The sequence below is a fragment of the Rhinopithecus bieti genome, unplaced genomic scaffold (assembly GCF_001698545.2).
Source record: "Rhinopithecus bieti isolate Rb0 unplaced genomic scaffold, ASM169854v2 scaffold_1017, whole genome shotgun sequence".
NCBI lineage: Eukaryota > Metazoa > Chordata > Mammalia > Primates > Cercopithecidae > Rhinopithecus > Rhinopithecus bieti.
The window spans coordinates 3,226,982-3,237,421 of record NW_016803657.1 but is presented as its reverse complement, the minus strand read 5'-3'; the positions used below and the strand labels follow the sequence as shown (position 1 = coordinate 3,237,421).

The 10,440-nt window shown below is 52.5% G+C and overlaps 1 protein-coding gene across 2 annotated transcripts; it reads left to right on the top strand.

Moving 5' to 3' along the window:
• Positions 1 to 6,065: 6,065 nt before the first annotated feature.
• PSMG3 (proteasome assembly chaperone 3) lies at positions 6,066 to 8,786 on the top strand. 2 transcript variants are annotated; one of them, XM_017894363.1, is made up of 3 exons: positions 6,066 to 6,128; positions 6,776 to 7,007; positions 8,266 to 8,786. In XM_017894363.1, exons 2-3 carry the CDS (start codon positions 6,792 to 6,794, stop codon positions 8,416 to 8,418), a joined length of 369 nt encoding a protein of 122 aa, XP_017749852.1. In that variant the 5' UTR covers positions 6,066 to 6,128; positions 6,776 to 6,791; the 3' UTR covers positions 8,419 to 8,786. The 2 variants fall into 2 exon arrangements, with proteins under 2 accessions (XP_017749852.1, XP_017749862.1); XM_017894373.1 differs by having other exon boundaries at positions 6,118 to 6,138.
• Positions 8,787 to 10,440: the final 1,654 nt, after the last annotated feature.

Here is a 10,440-nt window from a genome sequence, read left to right as displayed (position 1 = left end):
AACCCGGGAGGGTGGAGGTTGCTGTGAGCTGAGATCACATCACTGCACTCCAGCCTGGGCGACAGAGCAAGACTCTGTCTCCAAAAAAACAAGTTCATTCAGGCAGCCCCTGAGGGCCCTGTGCAGGGCCTGGTGGCCACCACTCCAGCCCTGCCAGGCCTACGACGTCCCAGCCATATGGTCCATTTGTACCCAACCTGCTCCTCATCAGGCAGAGAGCAGCAAGATCTGTTTATAAGGATCGGGAGAACAGCTGGTTAATCATAAACATAACAGCTAAATTTATGATATTCCAAGCCTGGGTAATATGGCAAAACCGCATATCTACTAAAAACACAAAAATTAGCTGGGCGTGGTGGTGTGTGCCTATAGTCTCAGCTACTCAGGAGGCGGAAGCAGGGGTATTGCTTGAGCCCGGGAGGCTGAAGCTTCAGTGAGCCATGATCATGCCGCTGCACTCCAGCCTGGGTGACAGAGTGAGACCCTGTCTCCAAAATAAATAAAGTAATAGATAAAATAGGCCAGGTGCAGTGGCTCACGCCTGTAATCCCAGCACTTTGGGAGGCTGAGGCAGGTGGATCACCTGAGGTCAGGAGTTCGAGACCAGCCTGACCAACATGGAGAAACCCCATCTCTACAAAAAACACAAAATTAGCCGGGCACGGTGGCGCATGCCTGTAGTCCCAGCTACTCAGGAGGCTGAGGGAGGAGAATCGCTTGAACCCAGGAAGTGGAGGTTGCAATGAGCCAGAAATAGCACCACTATACTCCAGCCTGGGCAACAACAGTGAAACTCTATCTCAAAAAAAAAAAAAAAAAAGATAAAATAATGAACGTATGATGTTCCAGTGAACTGTGGTGCGTGGGCTGCCCCTCTAAATCCCAAGAGACAGGCACCCTCATTTTTCATCTTCATTTTTAAGCTGAGAAACTGAGCCAAGTTGCTCAAAATTAACAGCCAAGGAAGTTGGTTCTGATGCCCAAAGTCTAAGATTTGCCGTACCTGGGAGTCCTCCCGGTCTGAAGATCAGACTATCTGAATTCCTGCCATTACAGGGCTGCAGAGGAAAACAGAAATCATCGTAACACAAAAACTGTTACTTCACTGGTCTCCACTCACACCCCCTCCCAGCAAAGCTCCAGAATCTTTCCTGTTGAGAGGATGGGAGAGCATGTCGTGAAGTTGTGGAAGTACAAAGCACATCAGTTGCAAAGCCAAACTGTCTATCTTCCAAGAGGTGTAAAGTTTCAGGAATCTAGACCAGGCACGGTGGCTCACACCTGTAATTCCAGCACTTTGGGAGGCCGAGGTGGGCGGATCACCTGAGGTCAGGAGTTCGAGACCAGCCTGACCAACATAGAGAGACTCCATCTCTATTAAAAATACAAACATTAGCCGAGGGTGGTGGCACGCACCTGTAATCCCAGCTACTGGGGAGGCTGAGGCAGGAGAATAGCTTGAACCCAGTGAGTGGAGGTTGCAGTGAGCCAAGATCACGCCACTGCACTCCAGCCTGGAGACACAGCAAAATTCTGTCTCAAAAGAAAAAAAAAGGGGGGAGAGAGAGAGAGAGAGAGAGAGAGAGAGAGACTCTTGGGGAAATTGATAGTGTCCTTGCCCGTTTTGTAAATCCAATCCTCTTCATCCTGGAGCTGGGGGCATCACACACAACGGGAAGGATAACGTGTCTAGCGATCATACAATTTGTCGGAAAAATTACCATCCTACCAAATTGGCACTTGACTCATTCTTTGCTGGTTCTACGAATGAACACACCATGGCATTTATCACCTACAAGTTATTGAATATAAGACAAATTTAAGATACTTTGCTTTTTTTTCCTTTTTCAAAATAACTCCTCCAACTCTTTGCCCCACGATTGGCACCATCACTGTGACATTCCCGTTTTACGTGAATGCATTTGAGGGAGGCTTTCTTTCCAGTTCAGTTACCCTTGGGTACTGGAGAACAGTCAATGGCATGCAATGACGTCTTCTTCCATTCTTCTAGATATGTAAATTCTGCCCAGGCATCCATTCAGGCTGCCAGAAAGTCCCTGGACCTAGGACAACCTTCCACCTCTCATTTCTTTCCTACTGTCTTTATCTTGGATCTAGACCCAAACCAACCAACCAGTCCCTCACATATGTGCTTAACAGTGTCATCAAAAACAACATCCAGGCTGGGTGCAGTGGCTCACATCTATAATCTCAGCACTTTGGGAGGCTGAGGCGGGCAGATCACCTGAGGTCAGGAGATCGAGACCAGCCTGGCCCACATGGCGAAACCCCGTCTCTACTAAAAATACAAAAATTAGCTTGGAGTGGTGGCAGGTGCCTATAATCCTAGCTACTCATGAGGCTGAGGCAGGAGAATCGCTTAAACCCGGGAGGCAGAGGTTGCAGTGAGCTGAGATCACGCCACTGCACTCCAGCCTGGACGACAAGAGTGAGGCTCCGTCTCAAACAACAACAACAACAACAAACCCAGCATCCATGTTGTTCTTTGACATCCCTTTTATAAAGGTGATAAGTTTATTTCAGAGGGTTTTCTTTCAGGGGGCAGGATCAGATTTCTCGTATCTATTTGCCTACAGAGAGGGAGAATGAAGAAACAGGTGAATAAAGGCGAGTGAACCTTTTGCAGATTTCAGATGGCAAAGCAATTCACTGGCAATTTGCTTGTGGGGTATGTGTGGGTGGATGTGTGTTTAAATTTAGAGCCGACAGAAACTTAGACTTTCCTGGGAAGTTGATATGCTTCCTGTTTTTTGAGTATTAGAACCATGAAACTCATCATCTCTCCTTTTGTGTACTGGCTGCAAGAATGCTCAAAAATGAATTTCCCCTTGATTTATGCCTATTTTGATCATTTTCTGTATGCATGCCTTTTATTTTAGGCCTCCAGAAATCATCATGGAAAGGAGCGTGCTTCATTTGACTTGACTTGGATTGGATACGAAGTCATCCAACGATGAGAAGAGGGAGTCAAGATCCTCCTAGGGGCTTCGGTGGTGTAAATGCCAGAGGTGTTTGAACCAGAGCAACTCTGTCTTGAGTAGGGGCTGGGTAAAATGAGGCCGAGATCTGCTGGGCTGCATTCCCAGACAGTTAAGGCATTCTATGTCATAGGATGAGATAGGAGGTCGGCACAGGCTACAGGTCAAAGACCTTGCTGATAAAACAGTTTGCAGTGAAGAAGCCAGCCAACGGGTGCGGTGGCTCAAGCCTGTAATCCCAGCATTTTGGCAGCCCGAGACGGGCGGATCACGAGGTCAGGAGATCGAGACCATCCTGGCTAACCCAGTGAAACCCTGTCTCTACTAAAAAAAAATAAAAAAAACTAGCCGGGCGAGGTGGCAGGTGCCTATAGTCCCAGCTACTTGGGAGGCTGAGGCAGGAGAATGGCGTGAACCCGGGAGGCGGAGCTTGTAGTGAGCTGAGATCCGGCCACTGCACTCCAGCCCAGACGACAGAGCGAGACTCCGTCTCAAAAAAAAAAAAAAAAAAAAGAAGTCGGCCAAAACCCACCAAAACCAACATGGCCATGAGTGTGACCTCTGGTCGCCCTGGCTGCTACACTTCCACCAGCGCCATGACAGTTTACAAATGCCATAGCAACACCAGGACATTACCATAAAGGGTTTAAAAAAGGGAGGCACGGCCGGAGATCCGGCCACTGCACTCCAGCCTGGGCAACAGAGCAAGACTCTGTCTCAAAAAAAAAAAGGGGGGGGGAGACACGAATAATCCACACCTTCTTTAGCATATCATCAAGAAATAACCACAAAAATGGGCAACCCACAGCCCCTGGGGCTGCCCTGCCTACGGAGTAGCCATTCTTTATTCCATTACCATTGGAGGGTGTCCAGGTTCTTGGCATCTTGAACAAAGAATTGAACAAAATGCACAAAGCGACCAGGCGCGGTGACTCACACCTGTAATCCCAGCACTTTGGGAGGCTGAGGCGGGTGAATCACCTGAGGTCAGGAGGTCAAGACTGGCCTGGCCAACATGGCGAAACCCCATCTCTCCTAAAAATACAAAAGTTAGCCGGGCATGGTGACGCACATCTGTTATCTCAGCTACTCAGGAGGCTGAGGCAGGAGAATTGCTTGAACCCGGGAGGCAGAGGTTGCAGTGAGCCAAGATGGCACCACTGCACTGCAGCCTGGATGACAGAGCAAGACTCCCGAGGCTCCGTCTCAAAAAAATAAAAAATAAAAAAATACACAAAGCAAGAAAAGAATGAAGCAACAAAAGCAGAGGTTTTTTGTTTTTGTTTTTCTGAGACGGAGTCTCGCTGTGGAGTCACCTAGGCTGGAGTGCAGTGGCCGGATCTCAGCTCACTGCAAGCTCCGCCTCCCGGGTTTACGCCATTCTCCTGCCTCAGCCTCCCGAGTAGCTGGGACTACAGGCACCCGCCACCTCGCCCGGCTAGTTTTTTGTATTTTTTTAGTAGAGACGGGGTTTCACCGTGTCAGCCAGGATGGTCTTGATCTCCTGACCTCGTGATGCGCCCGTCTCGGCCTCCCAAAGTGCTGGGATTATAGGCTTGAGCCACCGTGCCCAGCCAAAAGCAGATATTTTTTGAAAACGAAAGCACACTCCATAGTGTGGGGCGGCCCAAGTATGGGGGCTCAAGCGCCCTGTTACAGAACTTGTGGGGGTTTAAATACCCTCTAGGGGTTTCTACTGGTTACTTGGTGTATTCCCTATGTAAATGAAGAGGATGGAGTAAAGTTACAAAATCATTTACTCGGTGTACACCCTATGGAGGGGACATTTCCTGTCACAGTTGAAGTGTTCCCTGCCTCCAGACCCTACTTTCCTGCCTCAATTCCTTTACTTTTCTAATAAACTTGCTTTCACTTTATGGACTCACCCTGAATTCTCTCTCGGGGTTTGGATCAGGACCCCTTTCGGGTAATACAGACAGAAAATACGGCCTTGACATGGCTGTCAGGAAACGACAGAAAGGCCTCTGACGCTGGGGTTCTGAAGGGGTGTTAACCCCCGCGGAGGAATGCTCTGGAGGCTCCAATCACTTTCAGCCTCTGCTAAAGATGCCCGATCCTGCCAACAAAACTTCCAGCAGCCCGATGTGGTGGCTCACACCTGTAATCTCAGCACTTTGGGAGGCCGAGGAGGGCGGATCACCTGAGGTCAGGAGTTCAAGACCAACCTGACCAACATGGTGAAACCCCATCTCTACTAAAAATAAAGATAAAAAAAAATTAGCCAGGCCTGGTGGCGCACGCCTGTAATCCCAGCTACACAGGAGGCTGAGGCAGGATAATTGCTTGAACCCAGGAGGCGGAGGTGCAGTGAACCCAGATTGCGCCACCGCACTCCAGCCTGGGTGACACAGCGAGACTCCATCTCAAACAAAACTAAAAACCTTCCAGCCTGGAGAAACTGAGGCTGGGCAGTAGGGAGTGAGGGGGTCCCTGGGAGGAACCAGAACTCATCCTGCTTCAGGATGGAGCTGGCCCCGTTCTTGGCCTTTGCCGGGGCTTCGTGTCACGGAGCGACCAAGGCATGGGGTTCGAAGCCCACCCCAGCCCGCCAGCTGCCTGAGCCTGGCCAAGCTCTCTGCACCTGCACACGTCTGTAAAACGCGGATGAAACGCTTCTACTGAACCGAGTGGCTGAGATGAAATGAGTTATGGGTATAAAGCGCTTAGAACGATGCCTGGCGCACACTCGGTGCCAAATAAGCGTTCGCTGTGGTGACGATGATGACTCCAGCCCAAAGCCCGTGGGCGAGCAGGGCCAGGCTCGCAGCGCCAGGGGGTTCCTAGGCGCTGCGCTTAGGGGGGTCCTGGACACAGACAGCGGGGACAGAGTTCCCACCATCCAGAATCCCGAGGGTCTGCAGCTGAGGGGCTGAGGCCCGGGAGGGGGGGCGGTTGCAGCGCTCTTTCCTGAAAAAACGGCGTCCGGCTCTAAGACGCCCCCAAGCCCTCCCGGCAGCGCGGAACCCGAAGCGCCCAGAAGCCCGGGAGCCCCAAGTCTTGGGGACCAGAAGCGCCGCTGCCCTGACTTCCGGAAGGTGGACGGAACCTGCGGACAGGGCGGACCCGCGTGGCGCACGCAGAGCCACTTCCGGGCGCGGCGCCGGCTTGGTGAGCGCGGGTACCGGCTGTCCCCGCACCGGGCGATTGCGTCCCCAGTAGCCCGGCCGGCCTCGGCACCGCGTGTCGTGGGGGGCTCGGGCCCGCGGCTGCAGGGCCGGGACAGCGGCGAGGCCGAGGGGCGGGAAGCCACTGCCCGGCCTGGCAGTGTGAACGTGCAAGTCGATCCCCTAACCCAGAAAGCCCCAGGCGCGGTCTATACGGGCGGCCCCGCTCCTGCTTATGTTTTAGTTTTCAGGGACGGGGTCTCGCTCGGCCGCCCGGGCTGGAGTGCAGTGGTGTGATCACGGCTTACTGCAGCCTCGACCTTCCGGGCTGAAGCGATCCTCCCGCCTTAGTCTCCTGAGTAACTGGGACCACAGGCGCGCCCGGCTGATTTTTAATTTATTTTTGGTAGAGATGGGGGTCTCGCGGTGTTGGCCAGGCTGGTCTCGCACTCTTGGCCTCAGGTGATCCTCCTGTCTCGGCCTCCCGAAGTGCTGGGATGACAGGCATGAGCCACCGCGCCTGGTCCCTTCTTTTAAATGGACCTCCTCGCGTTTCTGTTTCAATGCCTGGTGCTACTTTTTTGGGAACCCCAAGGCTGTACTGTTTGATTGACTCTTTTTTTTCCTCTTTCTTTTTAACCTAAATTAAAGCTGCCAGTGTCCTGCCATGGAAGACACGCCGTTGGTGATATCGAAACAGAAGACGGAGGTGGTGTGCGGGGTCCCCACCCAGGTGGTGTGCACGGCCTTCAGCAGTCACATCCTGGTGGTGGTGACTCAGTTCGGGAAGATGGGTACCTTGGTCTCCCTGGAGCCCAGCAGTGTGGCCAGTGACGTCAGCAAGCCTGTGCTCACCACGAAAGTCCTTCTGGGGCAGGATGAGGTAAAGTGGATTGGCCGGGAACTGTGGCTCACACCTCTAACCCCAGCATTTTCCGAGGCCTGGGCAGGCAGATCGCTTGAGGCCAGGAGTTTGAGACCAGCCTGGGCAACACAACAACACACACACGTCTTCGTAAAAACACAAGGGCCTACAAAAAATACATATAGAGAGAGAGGCTGGGTGCAGTGGCTCACACCTGTAATCCTAGCACTTTGGGAGTCTCAGGTGAGCAGATCACATGAGATGAGGAGTTCCAGACCAGCCTGGCCAACATGGCGAAACCCCATTTCTACTAAAAATATAAAAACTAGCTGGGTGTGGTGGTGCATGCCTGTAATCTCAGCTACTCAGGAGGCTGAGGCACAAGAATCGCCTGAACCTAAGAGGCGGAGATTGCAGTGAGCCAAGATCGTGCCACAGCTCTCCAGCCTGGGTAACAGATAGAGACTCTGCCTCAAAAAAAAAAAAAAGAAAGAGAAGAAAAAATTAGTTGGGCCTGATGGTGTGTGCCTGTGGTCCCAGCTACTTGGGAGGCTGAGGTGGGAGGATCACTTGAGCCCTGGAGGTTGAGGCTGCAGTGAGCTATGATTGTGCCACTGCACTCCAGCCTGGGTGAGAGAGCAAGACTCTGTCTCTAATAATAATAATAATAATAAAGTGGTCAGGAAGGGACTCCCAGGGAGGAAGATAAACCTCTTCAGTGGCTGTGATTTGTCGGTAAGGACATGGGACATCTGGGGACAAATCCCCTACAGCGATAGCATTTTCCGGGCATTTGTGGGTCTCAAGGCACCCTGCTTGCCCTGGTGGATGCTTTGTCCAGCCCGCCGGCGTTTTATCCAGCAGACAAGCAGAAGTAGCAATTTTGTCATTCGAGCTGCCTCCCCTCCCATGGTACATTACGTGAGTCGGCTGCTGGCTGTGCTGTCCTCTGCAGAGGTCACATGTGAGATTCGACAGCACTCACCTCTGCAGGCTTGTCTTTCCTGGGTTCTTTTGGATGAGAGACAGCCAGAAGAGGCGGGGCTGCGGAAGGCGCTGGGAAAATGAATGGAGTGATGCGTCTTTAGCAGTGTGCTCGTGACTGGAGTGTTGTGAGTGCTGCCTGAACGCTGAGTCACGGTTGCATGGACTTACGTGGTGGTGAATGGTGGTGTGGGAAGCCCGCCTGGGTTTCTAAAGGATACTTCGTGAAAGCATTGAGGAAAAAACCAAGTTTCTTGCAGTTAAAATGGTTTCTTCTCCTTCCTTTCACCAGCCTCTCATCCATGTCTTTGCAAAGAACCTGGTAGCATTTGTGTCTCAAGAAGCTGGAAACAGAGCAGTCCTCCTCGCCGTGGCTGTGAAGGACAAAAGCATGGAGGGGCTGAAGGCGCTGAGGGAGGTGATCCGGTTGTGCCAGGTGTGGTGACCTGGAGGCAGCTGCCCCGTGCTGCTCAGCAGGACACGTGAGGACCCAGACACCCACTCAGGGACTCAAATCTCGCCTCCCTCCCCGGTGGAGGGAGGAACTTTGTCTGGCACTAGCCCTTGGAGCCAGGAAAAAATATTCGTGTCTCAGGCAGACTCTTACTCTGGTTACTAAGATCATCTGTGCATGACAGGGAGGGTGGAACGGGTGCCAGAGGAGTGGTGAATGGATCTCACTGGGACCTGAAACGTGCTTGTGTTTGAGAATTGGAGGAATGAGTCAGCAGGCGTGGCTCATGGCCCCCCGTGTACAGGATCAATTGTAGGAGGAAATTTCTTTTTTATTAAAAGCGAATGTGTATCCCAAAATACTTCACCATCGTCCCTAACAGTAGCGAGGCATTGCAGTTGCACAGCATGAGTTCAGTTTCACGGGCTTCATGTGGAAGGGGGCCTTGTTGGGCAGAAACGCAGAGAGACGTAGTTTCCAGGGACTAGGTGGATCCCAGACTTGGGCCTGTGCACGCTGTCACGCAGCTCCTCCTCCCATGACTTCTCTGAGCCTGCTGGGAACCTGGTGGCCATCAGTGGACATCTCTTACTATCTTACTGTGTGTGCCCGTTACTGTGCTGCAGCTGGGGACAGACGCTGGCCTCTGAATCCTGAATAGCAAGGAAGGGGGGACGCTTCTGTCAAGGGAGCAGTGTGTGCAGAGGTTAGGAGGGAGGAGCACGGCAGGGCAGGGCAGGGCACGGAGGGGTGGGTGGCCAGGGTTCACTGGTAGGCAGCTGGGGTGTGGCTGAACATGACCTCCGTGTAGGGGTAGGCGGGGGTCCTTCTGTGCTGAGGGCACAGGACTTAGTCTTGCGGGGAGCAGTGTTGGCCGACGTTGGCCTCAGGGTGGCATTTACACCTCTGACAAGTGGCAGCCTGGGCCCCACCTGGCTCTCCCTCCAGCTGCTGCGAGAGAAGCTTCACTGATCATGCCCGAGTTGGAATTTCTGAAGCTGGAAGTCGGAGCTTTGACCTGCGTGACTCTTGACAGTCTTGCAAGAAACAGCGGCAACTGGAGAGTTGGGTTGGGTGACAGGATCCCAGAACAGAAACCAGGAAGGCTCTGGAGTGGAGTGAGCGCCCAGTGGGCCCTTCCAGGGAACTGGGGGTTTACTGCCTTAGGTACCTGTAAAGAAACACCTTAGGGGCATAGGGTGTTTGTGGAATTAGAAAGAAATATTCCCTTTTTTTTTTAAATACAGACTGGTCTCACTGTGTTGCCCAGGCTTATCTCAGAACTCCTGGCCTCAGGTGATCCTGCCACCTCAGGCTCCCGAAGTGCTGGGATCACAGACCTGCATCCTGCTTATTTCTTTCCTTTTTCTTCTTTTTTTTTTTTTTTTTTCTCTTTTTTTGGGACAGTCTCGTTCTGTTACCCAGGCTGGAGTGCAGTGGTGCAATCTCAACCCACTGCAACCTCTGCCTCCCAGGTTCAAAAGAGACTCAGCCTCCTGAGTGGCTGGAACTACAGGCGTGCACCACCACGTTTGGCTAATTTTTTGTATTTTTTAGTAGAGACGGGGTTTCACCATATTGTTCAGGCTGGTCTTAAACTCCTGGCCTCAAATGATCTGCCCGCCTCGGTCTCCCAAAGTGCTGGGATTACAGGTGTGAGCCGGTGCACCCAGCCTAACCCCTAGTCATTTCTTTTTTTTTTTTTTGAGACGGAGTCTCGCTCTGTCGCCCAGGCTGGAGTGCAGTGGCCAGATCTCAGCTCGCTGCAAGCTCCGCCTCCCGGGTTCACGCCATTCTCCTGCCTCAGCCTCCTGAGTAGCTGGGACTACAGGCACCCGCCATGTCACCTGGCTAGTTTTTTGTATTTTTTAGTAGAGACGGCGTTTCACTGGGTTAGCCAGGATGGTCTTGATCTCCTGACCTCGTGATCTGCCCGCCTCGGTCTCCCAAAGTGCTGGGATTACAGGCTTCAGCCACTGCGCCCAGCCACCCCTAGTCATTTCTAATGGCTTC